General features: G+C 39.2%; 1 protein-coding gene and 1 long non-coding RNA gene across 2 annotated transcripts in view; one reads left to right on the plus strand and one right to left on the minus strand.

The window, feature by feature from the left end:
* DCHS2 (dachsous cadherin-related 2) overlaps positions 1-23,417 on the plus strand; it is a 242,033-nt gene that overhangs the window by 204,691 nt on the left and 13,925 nt on the right. The window contains exons 14-16 of the mRNA XM_045465174.1: positions 3,519-3,632; positions 13,457-13,668; positions 18,082-18,233. Of these exons, the coding sequence (XP_045321130.1) occupies positions 3,519-3,632; positions 13,457-13,668; positions 18,082-18,233 (478 nt within the window). The remainder of the gene's footprint in view (positions 1-3,518; positions 3,633-13,456; positions 13,669-18,081; positions 18,234-23,417) is intronic.
* LOC123591232 lies at positions 11,266-13,468 on the minus strand. Its single transcript, XR_006709180.1, has 2 exons — positions 11,802-13,468; positions 11,266-11,590 (listed from the first exon to the last, which is right to left on the minus strand). It is a non-coding gene; the product is annotated as an uncharacterized LOC123591232 (long non-coding RNA).

The raw sequence follows: 23,417 nt of genomic DNA on the forward strand, positions 1-23,417 counted from the left end.
CCTCAAATTTAACTTCATCCAAGGAAGAACATATATAACTATTTGTAGCTCTTTGCTGACGTTAGCATCTACTTTGAAATATTTTCATCGAATGAAATTCTTCGTGTGCTACAATTTCACTTGATATCATGAACATTTTATTTGCAATAAAAATAGGATTGTTCCTTTTCTAAGAGATGCCTTCTGTGATTCTTATTTACAGTTCTTTGCTCATCTTTGTTCTTTTACATGTAAGCTATCTCCATGTTTTCTTTTGTAATCGGGTATATAATTAAAGCATCCTAACCCATAGAGAAAAGGCTGTCAGCAAGACTTACATCTTTTTTTGTACATAACTGTTTCTCTTATTACTGCCGTTCTTAAGAATATACGAGTCACCAGTTGAAATAAAATTTCCTGTGTTTAAAAACTAAATTGTATTGTAAGCACAGAATTGTGATTACGCACCGAAAGTAAAACATACTGCACTACTGGGAGGGCATATTCCTACCGAAAATGTAAGGCATTTTTATTTTAGTCATACGTCTCCTAACATGTAGGAAAATAAGTATCAGATTATGATGCAGCTTGAAAGATTCTCAACATGTGCAGCAACTTGATGCCACGAGGATTAATTAAAATCCTTTACATTGTCACCAAATGACTTCATAATTGGCTTGAAACGAACCACCACTTGGAAGCCTCAAAAAATGGTTTTAAAACTTTGTCACAGTTTATGTTAAACATAATGTTTTTAAAGAGAGTAATATATCCAGTTTTGCTTTTCCCATTCTTTCTCCATAATGAATTCGATTTTATGTCTTTTTTCAATGAATTTTCAATTTCGTGAACAGTGTCATATACTTGTTTCCTTAAATATGTATAGCGATCACTGCATTTTTCTTTGAGTGTTAAGTGTTGAAAAGGCTCCTGGGGAATATATTATCTGTTCCAGGGCCTTTTCTTTCTTCTCTTCTCTTTAGTGAAACCCTTTTTAGTATCCAGAAAAAAGCAGATCTATTGATTTGGCCTGGTTTAGGGATTGTTTTTACTGTACCTTTGAGCAAGATGGCTTTCAAGCTTGGTCCCTGGGGCCTGCGCAGTAGAAGTCAATGAGGAGGCCCAGCGAGGCCCAGAATAGGTGTTTTTGGTTTTTTTTTTTTTTTTTTAGCTACTGCAAATTCCACTATCAGATATTGTGTTATAGCAGTGAGGCATATATATATATGTGTGTGTGTGTGTATATATATATATATATATATATATATATATATATATATATATATCTCGAATGAAAACATATATATATATGCCTTTTTTTCCCCCATAGTTGCTGTTGGTTTAGAAGGGTCCTGTGGGCAGAGAGGTATTCTTCTAGCCTCTCAGGCTAGAACACTTCAGTGAGCATGTCTGTCTCTTACTTCCTCTGTCTCTTCTATTACCTCCTTTCTTCCCATACTTTGTGGGCACCTATTATGTACAAAGGGACAAACTTTTAATATAGGGAACAATATGATTGATTCTCGAAAAGGCATGCTATGCGTAAGAAAACAGCCCCTCTGATTTTCAAGTATGTGAAATTTTAGAGGCAAAACTTATCTGGAGTTGCAGAAATATATGGAACACAAATATGCAGGAAACCTCCTGTGCTCTCACAGAATTAAGTCCAATTTAGTGGAAAGATAAGATTGGTCTTCGAGTGTGTTAAGTACAAGTCCCTGGATGAAAAAGAAGTACCACAGTCTAGGTGCCAGAAGGGCTGATAACAAAAAGGAGAGATTTGTCTTCTCTATCAGGGATGGTAAATGAGCAGGCTCAGAATTGTAGTCAGGCCACAGCTGTGTTTTGTTCGACCCATGTGATGGCTTATGTTTTTCCCCTAAATTAAATTATGTTCTGACATTTATGAATTGGGAGATTTCACATGAAAACAAATATGAATTTTTGAGCTTCTCTTGACCAGAATTTAAAACTTCCTAAAGCCTGTTTTCTCTTCCCTACTGGCAGCAATGAGTTGAAGCTGAGTGCCTCAGGCACATCAGACAGTCTCTTGCTTTTTCCACCCATCTGTCTTCTTCCTTTGCCCATGCTCTTACTTTTACCGAAGGCATCTGAGTTAATGATCCCTGCTGTGTGCTCCTCTCTGACACCACGTCAGCACCTGTGTTCTTCTCAAATGTTCCCTTTCAGTTTTCTTCTTGTGCCAATAAGCATGAGAAGACTCACATCATCAGACATCAGGGAAATTAAAATTAAAACCACAATGAGATACTACCACACATCCATTAGAATGACTAAAATTAAGAAGACCAGTGGATATGGATCAACTAGAATTCTCATATGTTGCTAGCAGGAACGTAAAATGGTATAGTATCACTTTGGAAAATAGTTGGACAGTTTTTTATAAAGTTAAACATACACTCACTGTATGTGTTTACCCATGAGGAATGAAAACATATGTCCACACGAACACTGCTACATGGATGTTTGTAGCAGCTGTATTCATAATAGCCTCAAACTAAAAACAATCCAAATGTCCATATATAGAAAAATGTATCAACACATTGTGGTATGTCCATTCAGTAGAATATACAGCAAAAATGGAATGAACTCTTAATATTTGATTCTCCAAAAATAATGCCAATCAAAAGAAGACAGATACTGTATAAGTTGTATGTGTATGAAATTTTAGAAGCAAAACAAAGTAATAGTAAATCAGTGCTTGCCTAGCACCAGAAGTGATAGGAAACTGGCTACAGAAAGTCACAGGGAATTTTTTGGAGAGATAGAAATACTCTACATCTTGATCATGATGGTCATTACACAGGTGCATATAGTTGTTCAAACACACATAAGAGTATACTTAAGATATGTGTATATTGTTGTATGTAAATGTTACCTTAATAAAGTTGATTAAATAAAAAATAATTATAAAAAACTAAAAAGATGGGCAATTAAAAGAGGAGGACAAATGGACAACCTGGAGAGGAAGTAAAGCAGAAACAGCAAAGGGCATGAGATATTACACATGAAGACAGCAAAGTGCTGACTTGGGGCCCAAATGGATTCTTGAGAACCTTCCAGTGAAATCCCAGTTCTAATCACATCGTTGCCTCCCTCAGTGCTTGCTAATTCTTCTTTCATGCTGATAAACAGTCTGTTCCTATCATTTGAAATGTCATACATCTGCCTTCCCCGCTAAAAAAGTGTTTTCTGTCACAGTACCTTGTTTATTCTTCCAGAGAACTTAGCACATCAGAAATCTACTTTGATTATGTCTTTGTTTAATGGTTTATTGTCTGTCTCCTTCCGTTAGCTAATCACCATGAGTTTGAGATCTTTTCTAACTTACTACTCTGTCTCTAGCACCTGGCATGGGATCTAGCTTATTGAAGACTCTCAATGACTAATCATTGAATGAAGGAACAAATGAAAATGTAGTAAGCAAATAATAAGTACCCAGTGTTTGCTCTGGTTTTTCCCTGAAATTTTCTTTTCCTAAAGTTTTTTCTTTTTTTTTTTCAACCTAATTTTTGCAGGTACTTCTATTGTGACTGTAAAAGCTGTTGCTCTTGACCCAAAACAAGACAGCATTAAATATTCAATTTTTAGTGGAAACGAAGATGGGGTTTTTTCCCTGTGCTCCAACTCAGGTAATCCTTCTGTTTCCTGTAATAACTTTATTTCCTGCTCCATTTAATGTTACTAGTAAGAAATACTTCTGCAAAGGAAACTCAAAAATTTGAAAGGTAGAAACATGAGAGGAATAGATTTGAAAAGGTAAACAAGAAACACATTTTTTATGGTAGCTGATGAGAAATTGTGAGAAATCAAGACCACTCCTTTATTTACATGTACTTGCTAAGAATCCTGTTCTTCACATTTCCAAATTAGGCAGTATCTAGCCTACCCTTTGAATTTTCGAAGACAAATTGGTTTCTACTTATAACTGTCTCATCTATTTGGGGCAGTGGGAGATATAGTAGGGAGACCATCAATATTGAGTTTGAATTGAAAATAACCACACATGTCTAGCCATAGGGCATTTTCACCATGAGATTCTTCTTAATGCGCCACTGAATGTCAACAATGCAACAAAAAAGGACAGCTGGAAAGGTTTCTGTGTGGTGGTAAAGAAATTACTTCCAAATACAGCATGTATTAAATTTAGCTTTAATAAGACCATTATTGTGTTTTAAATGAATACCAATTGATTATTTGAAACATACTTTTTGACCAACAACTAGATACATATCTACTGCTGCATTGTCAAACCTCAAGAAGAATGTTTTTAATAATTTCTATATTACCATACAACTGCTTTATTTAATCTGTACTACATGCACATGGGAAGAATTGAGAAGGGGGTAATTTCTTAAGCAAATGCCTTCTCATCCCGGGGAGTGTTACGACTTTTTAGTCCACACCACCTTTGGTTGGCAGCCTTCATCTCTTCACCCCAACGTTTGGTTCAAGGGTGTTGCAGGAAGCACCTTGTCTGTTGACAGGAGGTTTCATTTGCGAACATCACAAAGCCTTAATCTTCTAGTAGTCTGGGTATCTTAAGTTCCGGGAAAGGAGCATAGAATGTTTAGGAATAAGGTCAGTAGCCGAGACTGCACATTTCCCCAGGCTACCCACATCCTTCTGCCATGTCACCCTTAACATGACCCAGGCATGGCCCTATTTTTTCTAGAGTCTCTCGTCAAAATTCAGGTAAAATATGCCTACAGTTAGTCCAAAGAGGTCATCCACAGATAACTCGTTGCTTTTCAATTAAATATTTGTTTATGTTGAAATTTATTTCAAAATTTTACTGTGAAACAGCTACAAGATGATATGCTAAGACATATAAAACTATTTAATGAGCATGTACTTGCCACCTATCTCCAGAGAGGAGACATTAGTAGAACCTCAGGAAGCCCTCTTGTGTCCCTTCCCTCTCACATCTCTCTTCCTTTATCTGAGGTAGTCTGTAACCAATAATCTGAATTTGGTATTGATCACTGCCTTTTTTTCATTATAATTTTCCCACTGTCTTTGAATCCCTAAACAATGTATTATTTCATTTTACCTTGCTTGAAACATCACAACAGAATCATGCTAACGTACTCTCTTCTATGACTTGATTTCTTTTGCTCAACATTTTTACTGTGACTTATAGTGCATAACCCATTATGCACACATTAATGAGGAGTAGCAAAGAATAAGTACCTGCAGCCGAGATCATAAAATAGAACACAACCATCATTGGTGCTCCCTCTGAGCCCTTTTCTGATTGCATCCTTTCTCTCTACTGCTCCAGGCTGACTAATGTCCCAACTTCAGGGATAATCACTCCCTCGTGACTTACAGGAAATGCACTTCTATACAATAAAGCTGTTTAAGGTTGCTTATTTTTGAATTTTATATAAATGGATTCATAGTCTATGTATTTTATTGAAATTTGATTCCTTTTATTCAAAATTAGAATCCTTCTTGTTAATGTGTGCAGATGGGTTTCTTTCATTTTCATTTCTTTGTGGCTTTCAGTTGTCAGTCTATGTCACAACTTATTTATCCATTCCACTGCTGATGGACAGGGAGGTTTTCCTGTGTGGGGATACAATAACGAGCACTCTTAGGAGAAACCTTGTACGTGTCTTCTGGCACATATGTAAAGAGTTCTCTAGGCCCTAGAGTATAGGCTGGGCATATACATCAGAGGATGCATATGTTCGGCATTACAGATAGTGCCAAATTGTTCTACAAACTGCTTTGTCCCACTTCACGTGCCACCAGCACTGAATGGGGGCAATCGCGGTTGTTTGCGTCCTATTTTCTTATGCCAATCTGGCAGGTGCGAAGTGGTATCTCACTGGGGTTGTAATTTGCATTTCTGTATTACTAATGAATCTGAGCATTTTCTATAGTTTATTGGCCATTCCTATTTTCTCCCATATGAAAAATGCAGACTGATACACTTTGCTATTTTTCTACTGGGTTGTTTATGTTTCTCTTTCTGAAGCCTACGGATTTTTAACATATTTTATTAGCATTTGTCCTTTGCTTTTTTTAAATGTTTGTTTATTTTGAGAGAGAGTGAGCAGGGAAGGGGCAGGGAGAAAGGGAGACAGAGAATCCCAAGCAGGCTCCGCGCTGTCAGCACAGGAACCGTGAAATCATGACCTGAGCCAAAATCAAGAGTCAGACACTTAACCAACTGAGCCACCCAGGCACCCCCTTTGTCTGTTTTTTTTTTCTTTTGAAAATTTTTATTTTTTGACTTGTCTTTCACTCTCTTACTGGCACATTTTTATTTTAGTTAGAATTAATCAGCCTTTTACTTTATGATTTTCCCGTTTTGTAGGTGAAGAGACTCTTCCCTATCCTGAGATCATGAATATATTGTTACATTGTCTTTTAAGCTTTTTATAGTTTTCCTGTGTTTCATGTTTACATGTGTAGTGCATCTAGAATTGAGTTTCATGTTTTGCATGAGTTAGGGATAACTTTCCTTTTTCTTTTTCTTCTTTTTTAAAAAGAGGATTACCAGTTATCCCAATGGCAAAACCCTCACGGTCATGTTATTTTCCCATGACCCTTTAGAGGCTCCTTGACTCCTTTGCATTCATCTCCTTTTCTATCCACACAGCACTACCACACTCCCTTAATCACGTAGGCTTTCTAATCAGTTTTCATACCAAGGAAGCAGCCCCATCCTCCTGTTCTTCAGGAGCATATTAGATGTTATTGGCCCTTTGCTCTAATATAAATCATTGTACCCACTTGCCAAGTTTCCACACACACACACACACACACACACACACACACACACACACACATATATGTACACACACACACACACACACACACACAGCCTATTGGGATTTTTTTTCCGAGAAAAGAAGATTTATTCATAAGTCTTTGGGTGATGGAACATCTATCCACATCTTTCATGCATTTAGCCCATGTAATCATGGCATGCATATTTAATTTAATTTCAGGTGAAACCTCACCCTAATTAACAAAGAAAATGTCCAAAACAGTTGCATAGCCCCAATCTAGAATTAAGTAATTAAGTTATCAGGCCAAAGTATCCTCTTCACAAAGCCCTGTATAGCTATGTAGGATGGTTAATAATCATCTACCAAAGCTTCTCTTTTTTAAAACTGTGCTAAACTCTTTTTTAACTCTATTTTTCTCTCTTTTAGCAAATTTTAAGTGTGCAATACAGTATTGCTAACTATTGGGGTAGTGTTGTCTCTCAGATTTCTAGAACTTAGGCATCTTGCATAACTAAAACTTTATACCCCCTGAACAGCAACTCCCCATTGCCCCTCCCCCATGGCAGCTGGCTGCCACAATTCTACTCCTTGCCCCTAGGAATTTGACTATTTTAGATACCTCATATAAGTGGAATCATGCAATATTTGTCTTTCTGTGACTTAACCTAATTCCGCAGGGTTTGTCCATGTTGTCACATATGGCGGGATTTTCTTCTTTGTTAAGACTGAATAATGTGCCATTGTATGTATAGACTACATTTTTTTTATTGGAATTGTATCAATTCTAAATATCAGTTTGGGGAAAACTAATATCTTTATGGTATTGTCTTCTAATTCAGGGATGATATATAAAATCACATCCATTTATTCCTTAATATATTTTAATACAGGTTTACATTTTTTATACCAGGCATGAATGGTTCTTGTTAGATTTAGTCTAAATACTTTATACTTTTTCTTGCTAAAGTAAATGGAAAAAATGATTTTTATGACAGTGCTGTTAGGTATACTTCAAATTGGCTTTTACATTTTAATTTAGTACCTAGCAAACCTGTAAAGTCTTATTGGTTCTAATATTTTTCTGAACATTCAAAATATACAATCATTACCTGAAAATGACCATTTCCCCCTGTGTTTGTTGGAGTTATATAGCTATCTTCTAACATTAACCAATATCCTGCTCCTGAATAATACAAGAGACTTAGAATTCTTTGTCTCCAAATATCCCTGTTTCAATTTATAAATTTTTGTGGGTTATAATTTTAGTTATTTCAAATTAGACATGATGAATATTTTTAAACAGATTTATCTGCTTCTTTGCTAACTGTTCTTTCTTATATCTCAGACTTTCTTCTGCTTTCATCTTCTTTCTGCCTAAAGTACATCCTGTAGTGAGAGTCTGTCATAGTAAACTTCTTCAGATTTTGGTTGTCTAAAAATGTCTTTGTTTAATTCTTGTTTTCCAAAGATATTTTTGCTGGTCTAAGTTCACAGTTATTTTCTCTCATCACATTTAAGATATTATCCTACTCTCTTTTGGTTTCTAATTGTTGCCTTAAGAAGTCAGCTGTTGATCTAAATATAACTTATTTGTATCTTTTTGGGGGGAACTCTAGTTGGACAAGTATTGAGCCAGACACTCTCTCCTACATTTATCTTTCATATTTTTATCTCCTTGCCCCTTTGTCTTCAATCTAGGGAACTGTATTTTTTATTTCCAGAAGTTCCCTTTGGTTCTTTGCCAACAATTCCCGGTCTTGTCAAAAAAATAATATCTCTTTTTGGGGTGCCCGGGTGGCTCAGTCAGTTGGGCATCCGACTTCAGCTAAGGTCATGATCTCACGGTGTGTGGGTTCAAGCCCCACATTGGGCTCTGTGTTGACAGCTCAGAGCCTAGAGCCTGCTTCAGATTCTGTCTCCTTCTTTGCCCCTCCCCCACTTGTGCTCTGTCTCTGTCTCTCAAAAATAAATAAATGTGAAAAAAATTTTTTTAAGTAATCTCTTTTTTAAAAATCGAAGTATAGTTAACACACGGTGTTACTTCAGTTTCAAGTACAACATAGTGATTTGACAAGCCTATAGGTTATATACTTCACCCACCACAAGTGTAACTGCCCTCTGTCACCATACACTGCTATTACAATATTATTGACTATATCCCCTATGTGGTACCTTTCATCCCTGTGATTTATCCATTCCATAATTGGAAACCTGTAAGAAAGTAGTCTCGTATTCCTTGCTCATGTTTCAAAGCTTTTAAAAATGTATTTAAACATATGTGAAAGTCACATTCTGTGTCCAATAATTCCAGCATCTTAAATCTTTGATGATTTATTCATATTTCTGTGGATTTGCTACCTTTCACTCATGGTACTTTATTTCTCTGTGATTTTTGTACTCATTAACTATGAGCTGCTCATTATCCTTGAAACTTTTTCTTGGAGGGTTCTTTGCAGACCAGAGTGAATTCATGCCCTTGAGAGGGGATTTGTTTTCCTTCTGCAAATTGCCCGGGTACATCATCAAGCAAAGAGTAGCCTAAATTTAATTATTGAAGGTTTTTACAAATATATAGCTGTGAAAGTATGGCTACCATAAATTGTGCTTAAGTTAATGAATTCACAGCAGAAACTTTCTCTCCCTCCCAACCAACACCAAGGTCAAGAAAAACAGGTTTCTGTGCATCAGTTCTTCACTTGTTTTTGTCTTTTAAATATTGATCATTCTCCTGAGGCATAGGTAGCTTTTGAGTTTACAGCTTTATTCCAGGTTTCCCACTAGACTCTTCACCTTTTGGGTTCGGGCCTCTTCCCTTGCTTTCCTACCCTGTGGGACTATCAGAGATGAATCTCAAGGAAGAAGGTTGGAGACTTTTCGAATCAAAATGGGATTTTGGTGCTTGCTTAACTCCATGGATTACTGTTTTCAGTTATTTTTTTTGTCCTCCGAGGATTGCTTTCTGCTGTACCAACTCAACAATGCATTTCAATACACACACACACACACACACACACACACACACACACCATCAAGCATTTTAGTTGTTTTTATTATGAGGTCTTCCAAACTGCTGTCAAGAAACCTTTTTAAAAACCTTTTATTGTATTAAATTCACCTTTCATGCCACCTTCGTCGCATAATCTTCAAACTTGTGTGTAAAGGTACCTAATATAGCTTTTATAATAAATACATATTTTTAAATAAGTGGGGTTTTTAAAAAATGTTTTTAATGTTTATTTATTTTTGAGAGAGAGACAGAATGCTCTGGGTTAGGGGCAGAGAGAGAGGAAGACACAGAATCTGAAGCAGATTCCAGGCTCCAAGCTGTCAGCACAGAGCCCAATGAGGGGCTCGAACCCATGAGCTGTGAGATCATGACCTGAGCCAAAGTCGGACACTCAACCGACTGAGCCACCCAGGTGCCCCTATGATATATATGTATTTTAAGCCATTATACCAGTTAAAATAGAAAACTGGTGTGTATGAAAAATCAGTAAAGTTCTCTAAGGTTATGATTACTCTTCTTAAAGGTAAAAATGTGAGAAATCCATTTTATTAGTTACTGATTTAATAAGTTACGATAACATGGATCTCTGATGAGAACTGTTTTCTGTTTGTGCCAGTGTTTTCCCTCTTTTGTAGTCACAAACCAAAGGTTTACTTTTATATTCAAACTCCTTGTCACTTTAGCTTAAAAACATCTACTCACTGTCGAAACCAGAAAGAATTTTGAAGTTTTACTAACGTCATGTATGTAAATAACAAATGGTAGTATTCAACCATGATTTGGTAGATTAACATAAAACAAAATGATCAAATTTGCAATGTTTTGAGGATGCAGTTTTAGCAGGAGATAGTTTAAAAGCTTTTGGACAACATAAATATTTATCACATTCTGCTTTGGGTATATACATAGGCACATGCACAGTTTGTAATGGATTGAAGGAACCTGATTATGCTCTTGAGCATTTAGCATTTGAAGAATCTAAATCTCGTTTTGATGTGTATTTTATAACTTGGGCAAAAGCTCCATGTGTACATATATCAGAAAGAAAATGTTACTGCAGTTTGATTCTCACGTTGTTATATCACTGGCACAGTAACACGTAAGAATGAACACGAAGTTGGTATCCACAAGGCTTTTACTGTAAGGAAAATGTGGACTACTGCCCGTAGTGAGAGCTCAGTGGTTCTCGCATCTCACTGGTGACAGTAAATCCTCGATATCTCTGAGAAGAATATACACATATCATCCAAGGCAAAGGCGGGTCTAGTAGGTGTGCCAGCCCTGAGTCATCTGACAGATGGGTTATTGTCTTTCCTACTTACACAACATTCACAGCATATGCCAATTATTATGCCAAAAATAAAAACCGAGCAAGGAAAGCATTAGAACTGCAGATCCATTCCAAGTGCAAAATTCCAATTATCAAAGCCTAGACACCAGCGTTTTATTAAAAAATCCACTTTGATCTGCGCTATAATTGGCACACTTTCTACTAAGTGACACTGGCAATACAGTGTTGCATTTCTATTTTATTTTTCTTTTGCTAACAGTAACAGAACATGATAGCAAGCTAAGTGCTCTGCTTGGTGGAGACAGAGTGCTGGAAGAGTGCTTTGGGCCTACCTCAGTCTAGGGTTCCTTGGCCATTTGGGGCTGTGGGCTCAGCCCTTGTTCCACAGTTTCTGAGGACCAGCTTCTTTCATCATCAGCTCATCAAAATGCATCTTTATGATTTTTCCAGCTGCCAACAGTCATATCTACCCTAAATTTTCCGTCAGGGGTGTTGGTAACATCAGATGGTGGTTTGTAAATGTAGTTTGGTTTTCTGAATTGATAACTGGTGACAATAAATAAAAGTGAGTTTGTGAAATTTCAACTTTTGTAGTGTAGTGAGTTACTCTTATAGAATATACTTAATTTTTCTTAATAACAGAATAGAAGCTATAAAACTCTCCCCCCCCCCAAACCAACAACAACAAAAAACCTCTCAATACCAAAGTTAGGATACGAGAGCAAGGTATGATTCCCATTAACATCCAGGTAAGTACGTAAGGGCCTGACGTTTTCTTGGACTAGGCTGGTTGTCTAGGGAAGCTGGTTCCAATAGAACAGTAAGAACTGTGGCTTCCAGGCCATATTTCCAGAAACAGTACAGGTTCTTTCACCTGAAGATCAAACTTCAATTAGTCCATGGCTATTAAATGTTTTCTTTCTAAATTTAGAGATTTTATAGATATACTTGTCTATACCTGATGAGGGTCGGGATGAGAAACAGGGGTAGGACACTGCAATCTATATCATGTTCCTGCAAAGGAACATTCTAAATATGCATTCTATTCTTTCTCCCAGCAATCCTATAAAGTCATTATTAATATCCTCATTTTCTAGAAGAGGAAACCCAGCTCCATGGAACCTGAATAACTTACTGGTGGTAGAGCCAGGTAATTTACCTAAACTAAATAGCCAGGGCTAGGATTTATGCTTGGTTTCAGGTGTCTCAAACTCCAAATCTGTGCTCATTCAATGAATCTCCATTTGATGGAATTTCTGACAGTAAGAACTAAGTAAATTATGATACTAAGATAACAATAGTAATTCAGTAAGAAATTTGACAGTAAAGAGGGAGAAAAAACAGGGCAGAAAGTAGAGAAGGAAATTATATTGTGGGGGGGGACGTTTTCTTAAATTGGGGGAGAAACTTGTACAAGGTATAAGCCTAAAGAGTCGGTTTCCCTAACCTGGTTAGGGTTAATGTGTATTATTGAGTGCCTTGGTAGGCCAGACCCTGAGCTAAGTAGGTACTGGGGATATGACGGTCGGTGCAAGAGACAGGCAGCCATCCATACCTTTGTGAGCTTCTAAACCAAGAGGAGTAACCAGACTGGAATAGGTGAGTACAGTAAATGCAGAAACTTTGTGAGAGTCTGTTGCAGGCTGACCATAGTGATGGTACATACAGAGGTGGCTGATCTGGAAAGATCCCTGAGGAAGCACAGAAGTGGGGACCATGCCAGGCAGATGGAAAAGCATGCATGGCGACTCTGAAATGAGAATTTGAGGAACAGAACATTTATGAGAGTTGTGAGCAGAGCAGAGAGAGTAAAGTGGGGACTGGCACAAAGGAGACTCCTTAGGCAGGAAAGTCCTGAGCAAGTTGACCCTGTGGGGGTTAAAAATGCTGAGCTCTATCATAATCATTGTGGAAAAGCATGGAAGGGATTTATGTGGAACAATGACAGTGTCCATTTGTATTATTCAGTTCAGAATGGGAACTGGATTAACAGAGACCAGGTGAGTGATCTCACAGGACCCCTAAAGCAGAGGACAAGATGGAAAATACCGGTGGCTTGGAGGAAGGCAGCAGCAGCGAAGATGGAGGGTGGATTGAAAAGACATTTGAAAGGTCAACTTTGCAGACATGGTGATGGACTAAATATGGAGAGAGAAGGGTGATTTAAGAGACAGCTCCCACATTTCAGCTATTTCATACTTTCTTTCCCTCCTCATGTCTGAACCTTGCAAATACCAGCACATTCTCAACTTTTTTCACAATGACCCCAGTCAGGAGGGAAGGGAGGCTGGCCAATGGGAGACTTTCAGGGACAGGTGATGGTGCAAGCGTTTGAGTCAAAGGTGATTTGGAACTTCTTAAATGATTAACTAGAACATCATTTTTTTTTTTTCTCCCTCGGAATCAAAATAGGAGAACTCACTGTGAAAGAACCCAAGTTTCTGGATTTTGAAGTCAGAGATGAAGTACAACTCATCATTTTAGCAGAAAGTAGGGGGCATAGGGCCTTCAGCAAAGTAGCAGTCTTGATACAAGATGTGAATGATAATTTACCGTGCTTTGAGCAGAGCGTGTACCAAGTATCAGTGCCTGAAGGCCCGTTCTACAATGCTCGCATCATACAGGTAACAGAAATGCGTTTTGTGGATGTGTGAGTGTGTGGGGATTGTTACCAGTATACATCAAAATATCTAAAGCTTTTTCTAGGACACAAATGAAATGTTTCCAGGGCATATAAAATGTGTGATGAACTGGATGACAGCTCAGGTTGAAGGAAGTCTGAAGCTTAGAGTTTCTGAGTTCACGTTTCTTCCTCTCTTCATCCCGTGCTCAGTTAGTACCCACCTGCTGTCCCTAGGGACTCTGTCCAGCACCAGCAGGGAGTATACAGGGGCACAAAAACAGCTCATCTTGCCATGTGTACAATTTAGTGGGGAAGTCAGAAAAGTAAGTATAGAATTTAAAGGCACGTTATTAATGTTAAATAGAAGTGCCTATTTAATGTCATGAGAGCAAAGAGGAGACACAAACTCTTCCTGGAGAAACAGCATAAGGCTTCACAGAAGAATGATATTTACACTTGGTCTTCAAGGGTGAGCAGGTACTCGCCAGGGGGAGCTGCAGCCAGAGCAACGTGGACCGAGGCACAGATGCATGGGAGAGCTCCCTGGGTTCAAAATTTGCGGACATTTTATGTGAAAGGCACAGATCTGCTGTTTCCAGCCTAATGCCATCTCAGAAAAAAGGGCCAGGCCGTGAAAAAGATCATCTGTTGTTAAGGTAGTCTTGTTCAGGCTCTAAAACCCACTCATCCTTGATAGTCTCTCTTCCTACTTTGGGACTAGTACCCAGTTTTACCTTTCCCATCACAGTTGAATTGCTGTTTTATACTCAAGAACTTGGACATTTGGAAATGCACAACCCCGTGGGAACCCGCACGGGAAATCAGTATAAAAACCCCTTCCTGGCAAAGTCAGCGGCATACCAGGGCCTTCCCTCTGGCCTTTGTAACCCCTCTACTGTGATCCGGCCCCTAGTGATGATCACACTCCTTTCTCTCTAGGTGGATGGGGTCAAGAGGCTAGATGACAGGTTAGTACACTTGGTGGACAAGACCTCCCCCAATGCTCTGCTGTGCAGCTACCCTCACCTGCATATGGAGAGATGCCTTTGTTTGACTTCCAGTTCAGTTCCAGATACACATGTGCCCCTCTGTTGGTGCAGACAAGACCAGTGCAGTCTCAGGAGTCTTGGAGTCTTAGCTCCATGCCCCAGGATTTCCTCTGCTCTTTTTGCAGATTTCTTTTGTGTGATAGCAGCCTGATGGCTGCAGTCGCCAGCCTGTCCCACAAGTGCTGTGTCTTTACTTCGGCTTCAGCCATGACTGAGATGTTGAAGAAGAAAGCAAGGGCATTCACTTTTCCAATCTGTGTCACCCTGCGCAGTGATGCCTGTTTAGCGGGGATGACAGACGCCTCCAGAGCCACTGTGTGGCCTGCTTTGTCACAGAGGGCCCCTGCCCTGGGATGCTGATGCCTTGCACTTCTTTGTCATGCATCCTGACTTGGATAGAGCTAGACTGCTCAGTGCGGAATACAAGAAGGTGAAGACACTGTTAAAGCCCAGGTACAACAAGTGAGTGAGAGCCTGACCCACCAGTACGTCAGATTAGGTCAAACTCCAAGGAGGCTGAGTCAGGGATAGATACAATGAACTTTGTTCTTCACATTTCAGGTCATTTGACTTTTTCAGGAAACCAGACCTGCCATCTCCCTGTGTTTCTGTTCAGAGAAATAAGAACGTAGAAGGCTCTGGAGTTATAGTACTTGTGGTAGTTCTTGCTTTTGCCGGCACACTGTGCAGACTTCCCGCTTTTGGTTATAGCCCCACAAACTTACCTTAGGAACTGCCCATCCCCTGTCAGATGCAGTCTTGGTGAGATTGTCAGCCAAGGTAGTGACTTGTCTCCTGTCCCTGTCCCCTGTCAAAGGTGTTGTCATCTGCCTCAGTCTCATACAGACTTTCTCTCCCTAGAATTTGAATCTTGAGTGGGAAGACACCAGCACAGAGGCACAGGAGAGCTGACTTATCTTGGTGGAAACAGTTCAAAGCTGTGCCCCCAGAGTGGCCCAGGTTCTTGGCCTTCACCCAGACACTATCTTCCTTTTTCTTTTTTAATGGACTTTTTAAATTTTTTATTTCTATTTGAAAGAGAGAGAGAGAGAGAGAGAGAGAGAGAGAGAGAGAGAGCACATGATTGGTGGAGGGGAGCAGATAGAGAGAATCTTATCTGAGACATCGGGCTCAATCCCATGACCCTGGGGTCATGATTTGAGCCAAAATCAAGAGTTGGATGCTTAAGTGACTGAGCCACCCAGGTGCCCCGGATACTATCTTTTTTTTTTTTTTAATGTTTATTTATTTTAGAGACAGAGAGAGGACAAGTGGGGGAAGGGCAGAGAGAGAGGGAGACACAGAATCTGAAGCAGGCTCCAGGCTCTGAGCTGTCAGCCCAGAGTCCGACACGGGGCTTGAACCCACGAACCGTGAGATGATGACCTGAGCCAAAGTCGGACACTTAACTGACTGAGCCACCCAGGCACCTCAGAATGCCGTCTTTCAGATCCATTTCTCCTGGCTAAGTTAGCCCTGGCAGATATGTACTGCTGGCATCCTAAAACCCTAACTGATACACCTCCTGGGAGACCTACTCTCTGTAACACTTCAAGCACTCAGGGGACACGATAGGTTTTATTCTACCCAGATGCATATGAGTTTCTTTTCCTGGTGATCTCGAAGGAACTGTGTATTGCTGCCTTTCCTTACTGAGTAGCTAACTTGGGTGCCCTCCTGATGAGGTCCTCGATGTCCCACTTGGGCCACTCAGGATCCCCTGAGATCTGGCAACAGTGTGAAGGATAGATTGAGAGGGGAAGGAGTTAGAAGCAAACGCCCATCAGGACAGCAGTCACCCAGGAGAGAGATGATGGGGACGTGAGGTGCGGTCAGGCCAAAGCTGAGGGACACAGAGGATAAAAATAAGTAGGAAAAATTTTTAATTAATCGGTAAATTTATTCTTAAACAAGATCTCAAATTCACTAATAGAATTAGTTTTGTGATTAAAATGTAATGCAGACTAAATAATATATCTCCATGGAGAATGATGCAAAACTTCTGTTTCATCCTCAATATTACTTTGATAATTTACTAAATAAATGATCAGGGTCTAAATTGGCTAGCACGAAATCTAGGCTGTTTCATTAATTAAAAGTCCTTCTAAAATGAGACTTTCAATAAAATATGAAAAAATCCACATATGGCCTATTTTACAGGCAATACTTTAAGCAGGAAAAACAGCAAATGAACGACTACCATTCACTATGCAGAGATTTCTTCCATTTTCTGGTACTGGCATGAATCTAAATATAGTACTGGAAACCCTCTATTCAAGCAAATTAGATTTCTTTTCAAGTACAGTACCTTGTTTTATCATACTTTATTGTACTTCACAGGTACTGTAATTTTTTTTTTTTTTTTTTTTTTTTTTTTTTTACCAACTGAAGGTTTATGGCAGCCTGCATCAATCAAGTCTACTGGCACCATTTTTCCATCATGTTATGTCACAGTTTGGTAATTCCTGCAATATTCACACTTTTTCATTATTACTATATCTGCTATGGTGATAGCGATCAGTGGTTTCTTGAGATGGAATCCCTACCTGGTGAACGTGCTGTGAAGACTGCTGGAATGACAACAAAGGATTTAGAATATTCCAGAAACTGAGTTGAAAAAGCAGGGGCAAGGTTTGGGATGACTGGCTCCCATTTTGAAAGAAGTTCTCCCGTGGGTAAAATGCTATCAAACAGCATCACACGCTAGAGAGAAATCATTCATGAAAGGAAGAGTCAATGGATGTGGCAAACTTCATTGTCGTCTTATTTTAAGAAATTGCCACAGCCACCCCAGCCTTCGCCAACCAGCACCCTGGTCAGTCGGCAGCCATCAACACAGAGGCAAGACTCACTGAAAGTTCAGATGATGGTTAGCATTTTTTAGCAACGAAGTATTTTTAAATGAAGATAGGCACATTGTTTCTTTAGATACAATGCTATGGCACACTTAATAGACTACAGTAGAGTGTAAACATAACTTTTATATGCACTGGCAACAAAAAATTCATTTTCCTTGCTTCATTACAATATTTGTTTTATTTTGGTGGTCTGGAACTGAACCCGCAATAACTCTGAGGTATCCCTGTATTTTTTCCTCTTGCCTAAAATTATAGTTCAAAACATGTGCTACTCCCACTGAAAGTTATTTGGAAATCCTTTGAATGAGCATGCAGAATAGTTTTCTCACCCATTTCCTACTGTATTATAAATGTGAGCTTCAGCCATTTGTTGCTAGTCTTTTGATCATTGTTTTTAGAGCGTGTTTGACAATTCATAATTATTTCACAGTGTATTTGTCTGAAAAACAGCCTAAACCCATATTGTAGATTACACTCTTATCTAATGGAAGAGTTGCTTCCTCACAGGTGTTTGCTACCGACCTGGACAGTGGATTGAATGGCCTCATTGAGTACTCTATTCTCTCTGGGAACCAAGGGGATGCCTTCCACATGGACGTGCTGAGTGGTGTAGTGACAGCAAATGCGATTCTAGATTATGAGTTCACCAATTCCTACAGGTCTGTCCCAGACTCAGGTCCATTTTGCTCATTTATTCTGCTTGTTGCTGACAAAATTGTTGCTTTGGCCATGACTTCCTGTTATGTAAGTTTAAGTTGTAAAACATGTTCCCCTTTGATCCAACTTATGATCACCCTTGCGATACACTGAAGGAGTCTTAGAAAGTATTTGCTATTTGGAAAAGGTGATTACACTGGAAGAACTTTAGGGTCCCCTGTAGTTCTGAGCTTTTATAAATGTTGGATGCTATTATGTTGGATGCTATTAAGTACTAAATGAGAGACCTTAAAAAAGACAGTATTTGTGAAATGCCTACTGAATTATAGAGTGCTCTATAATTGTTATTGTTTTTTAAAATAGTGAAGACTGAATGACATTTCTTTTTTTAATTCTTTTTTCTTAAAGTTTATTTCTGAGAGAGAAAGAGAGAGAGAGAGACAGAGAGAGAGAGAGAGAGAGAGAGTATGAAAGGCAGGAAGAGAGGGAGACAGAGAATCTGAAACAGGCTCCAGGCTCTGACCTGTCAGCACAGAGCCAGATGCAGGGCTCAAACCCACAAACCTCGAGATCATGACCTGAGCCAAAGTCAGATGTTTAACAGGCTGAGCCACCCAGGCACCCCTCTCTTTTTAAGTCTGTACTCAGTTTTGTGTATGAAAGTACAACCCTGTCATCGGGTCCTTGTGGCAGTACTGTATCCTAATAGAAATGATCTTGTTAAGCATACATTCGACATTAAATATATTTTGTCTAGAGTTCAAGGTACACAGAATTATGCAGAATCCTATAAAAGAGAATACTAGTGTTGTGGGTCTTCTAGTTATTTTCAAAAGTCAGTGCTACAAAAGTCTAGCTATACCTGCAGATATAGTTATGGCATCACAGTCTATAAAAGAAAAAGGAAAAGACTCTAAGAAATGCAAAATGTCCAAGTATGGGGATTGCCTCAAGAATGATGGCCCAGCCTTGCATGCGATTTGACAGGCGAACATGGTTTCTCTGTAAGTGCCAATAAGGAGCGAGCCATAGGATATATGAGTGAGTGGGAGAAATCAGGTGCACGCTGGGGCTTATTCTGCAGGCCTGAGCCAAGGCACACGCATCTACTCTGACTACTTTGGGAAGAAAACATAGGAAACTTAACCTTGTTTGTCTCTGGAGAAGTGGTCATGGGGGAAAGCTGGGGTCAGAGGCTTGGCTTTCTCATTGTGCATTTCAGGGTGCTTTATATTCATATATTTCGTACATTCTTCTGAAAGGCCTTACGCATACAGCGTTTCCCTCAATCTTCAGAGCCCCCTCCTGAGGAAGCTAAGGACCAATTTGTTCATTCACAGGGTAAGACAGCAGACACACGGTGGCTTGCTGAGGGCCACAGAACCACTTAATGATCAAACATAGGCTCACGCCCAAGTGTTCTGATTTTGACTCACGCTGTTTCCACTGTAGGCCTACAGAGCAGACCTTCTACGCAGGGGAAAAACAGGCATATGAAAGACCTGAGTGCCAATGTTCTCCTAGGCCAGACTACTTTCATGTTTTATGAAGAAAGTGCAGTAGACGCATGTGGTTGAGCCGCGAGAACGGATTACAGTGGGATCTGTTACAGGGCGGATTGGATTAATTAACCTCTGAAAACCTTCCCGGCTCTAAAAATTTGATTGTTTAGTTCTTTTTGTTTAATATATTTCAAAATATGACTTCAAAAGCATTTTAAAAGTTTAAGAACTTACCCTGTAATAGCCAGTAGGATTTTTTTGAGTAATATTTTAATGTAATCAATTGCTATGATACTTATTGTATAAATATATTAAAACCGGCCGTATAAGTATGTTAAAACCCATTTCTGCTACATTGTTTCTACAGTCATTTTAAGCCCAGAGCCGGTTTTGTCTCTCTGTAGATGACTGCAGGTAATTCTCAGCCTAGTGCCACCTGAGTGATTACAAATTCGGAGATTATTGAAGGTCTGCTGTGTTCTAGGAACTAAGCATTTCCGGATTGTAATGACTTTCTGCCCTAACGTTCTTCTTACTCAATGGAGCCTAATTAGCAATTAAGTCTGACTCCTTTCAGCTTTTTCCTATTTGCGTCATCATTTCAATGTTCCCGACGTCTAAATTGGCCCCAGTATTTAAAAGTGCCCCTCTCCAATTCCCCATGAAGAATTTCACGCAAGGCTAGAGAAGCAGGAATTGAGAGACTTTGAACTATACACACACTGCCACTGAGAGATAAAGAGACAACCATCGCGCGCACGCGCACACACCCACGCACCCCTGAGCCACCCTCCCCACGCCTGCCCCCCAGTCTCCACTATCACCAAGGCCAGGAAATATTTTAAATCTCCTGCCTGTTCATGTTCTCCCCTTTGGCTTCTCTTCCTCTTTAGGGCTTTTGCTGATATTTAAAGTGGTGGGAAATGCAGGATGGTTTTCCCCTAGCCTCCTACATCATTAGTGGATGCTTTGGAAATCGTGCCATTGAGCCTTTTGACTTTCCTTTTGAAGTATTGCTATTTTGTCAGATTGAAGAAAACATTCCCAATTCTAACCCTCTGTTTTACAATATAAAGTGAAGGGAAAATCAGTTATGATTATACTCAATGTAAATGCATTAAATACAAATTAAATGATTTTTAGATCTCATATTAAGCCACATATAAGAAAATTCAGTGGAGAGGTGATGACAAATTATAAAATAGCCCTTAGGTTCTATCTGATGATATTTCTGATTTTTAAAAACTATTTGCCAAGCGTGAGGCCAGGGATGTAAAGATGTGTGAAAGAGTTCTTGTTTTTAGGGAACTCAAAAATCAAGTGCCATTATAACCCATGACAGAAGGCATATTAATAATCACAATATTTACAGGTGTGCCTGGGTGGCCCAGTCAGTTAAATGTCCGGCTCAATTTTGGTTCAGGTCATGATTTCACAGTTTGTGAGTTCTGCACTGATGACATGAAGCCTGCTTGGGATTCTCTCACTCCCTCTGTCTTTGCCTCTCCCCTGCTCATTCTCTCTCTCTGTCTCTCTCTCTCTCTCTCTTAAAATAAGCTTAAAAAATAATCCAATAGTTGCCATTTATGGAGCTGCTTTATATGTCAAATTTTCGTAACAGATTAAGATTTACAGAAAGAGGAAACTGAAGTTCAGAGAGGTAAAGGTTTTTGCCGAAAAATGTGCGTGTAAATGGTAGAATGGATGGGATTTTTGCCCATGTGAGTGGTCATTGTAGGCCTTCCTATTGTACCATGTGAATGAATCTGTAAAGTCCCTACTTGTATATTTACAAAACCCAAAACAGAAAAGGAAAAAAAAAAACTTTAGGCAAATATGAGTTAACGGTTTAAAACTTCAATTTCTGTAGCATAAATATTCAAGGTCAAAGAGCAACACTAAACTCATACTCCCCACGGAGGGCTCATTATGACCTGGAGAGAAATAGTGCAAAGCAGTTATGTATACAAGGTAGGAAGTGGACTGCCATGTTAATTATTTTTTCCAAGATACATGACTCATAAACAGCAGCGCTGGAATGGCAACCCCATTTTGTTGATTCCCCGTGAAAAAGGAATAAAAGAGATTTTGGGAAAACAGCCAGAAATTCATGGATATGCAAAAGTGTTTGGTACGTTTGGCAGTAACAAGGGGTGCATGCACCTGAGAAGCACCTGAGTGTGGGGTAATGAAAAAGAGGCTGAGGACACAGAGGAAAAGGAGAAAGGTAGTCAAAGGTACAAAGTTTCAGTTACAAGGGAAATAGGTACTCTTAATTGTGGATGTGATATGCAACATGGTTGACATGGTTTTTCTCCATTTTTTGTGTCTGTATGAAATGATGGATGGCAACTAAGTTATTGTGATAATAATTTCACAATATATGTAAGTCACATTTTTATGTTATACAAGCTCACCATGACCTGAAAAATAAAACAAACAAAAAAAGAGGCTGGTAGGTTGCGGTCAAGTTTTGAGGGACTTTATACTACATATAGTGGAAATTTTACTTGATTCTATAGTCTATCTAAAAGCAATTGAGTGCATGTTCAGATCTTTATTTTTTTTTAAGTTTATTTATTTATTTTGAGAGAGACAGGAACAGCAAGCGTGGGGGAGGGGCAGAGAGAGGAAGAGAGAATCCCAGGCAAGCTCCACATTGGCAGTATAGAACCGGATGCAGGGCTCAGACCCACAAAGCCAGGAAATCATGACCTGAGTTGAAACCAAGAGCTTAACTGACTGAGCCACCCAGGCGCCCCTCAGATCTTTATTTTTAAAAGACATCTGGTAATGGATGCATCACAAGATAGAGAACCAGCATCAGACAGATTAGTTAGGCTAGACAATGGCTGTGAAGGATCTGTTGTTACCAGGATGAAGCAGCAGGGATGGAAGGAGGGCGCATACTTGCTAAGTGATTCAGATATGGAATCCATGGAAACAGGGTCAACAGTTGAATTTATTCAACAAGATATGAGATAGAAAGTGATTCTGAAATTTCTTCATAGGAAAGGCAGGAATTGGGATTGGGATATTTTTCAGGGCATTTTGAGTTTGAAGGACTAGTACAAGATCAAAAGTAAAGACACTCCTAAGGCAATTAAAATACCGATCTGGAGCTCCGGAAAGAGGTCTTCATCCAAGATTGAGATTTCAGATTCATTCAGGGAATGAGAATTTGGGGGATTATCATTACTTGAGGATGAGGCAGACAAATAGCCAACAGAATAGATTCAGGGAATAAAAGGAACAGAACCTGGAAAAGATCGTTCCTAGAAACCATAGGGAGAGGTTGGATTATGTAAAGAAGAAGGATTCAAAATGTGTTTGGATTAGAATCAGATAAAAACTATTCCTTGCTTTAAGGAGTTTAAGGAGATATTATGTATATGTATTATATTTCTTATTTCCAAAATCTATTTTTAAAATTTTTTTTCAACGTTTATTTATTTTTGGGACAGAGAGAGACAGAGCATGAATGGGGGAGGGGCAGAGAGAGAGGGAGACACAGAATCGGAAACAGGCTCCAGGCTCTGAGCCATCAGCCCAGAGCCTGATGCGAGGCTCGAACTCACGGACCGCGAGATCGTGACCTGGCTGAAGTCGGACGCTTAACCGACTGCGCCACCCAGGCGCCCCTAAAATCTATTTTTTAATACGTAAAAAAATCTTATTATTGTT

Source organism: Leopardus geoffroyi, chromosome B1 (assembly GCF_018350155.1).
Source record: "Leopardus geoffroyi isolate Oge1 chromosome B1, O.geoffroyi_Oge1_pat1.0, whole genome shotgun sequence".
NCBI classification, from domain to species: Eukaryota; Metazoa; Chordata; class Mammalia; order Carnivora; family Felidae; genus Leopardus; species Leopardus geoffroyi.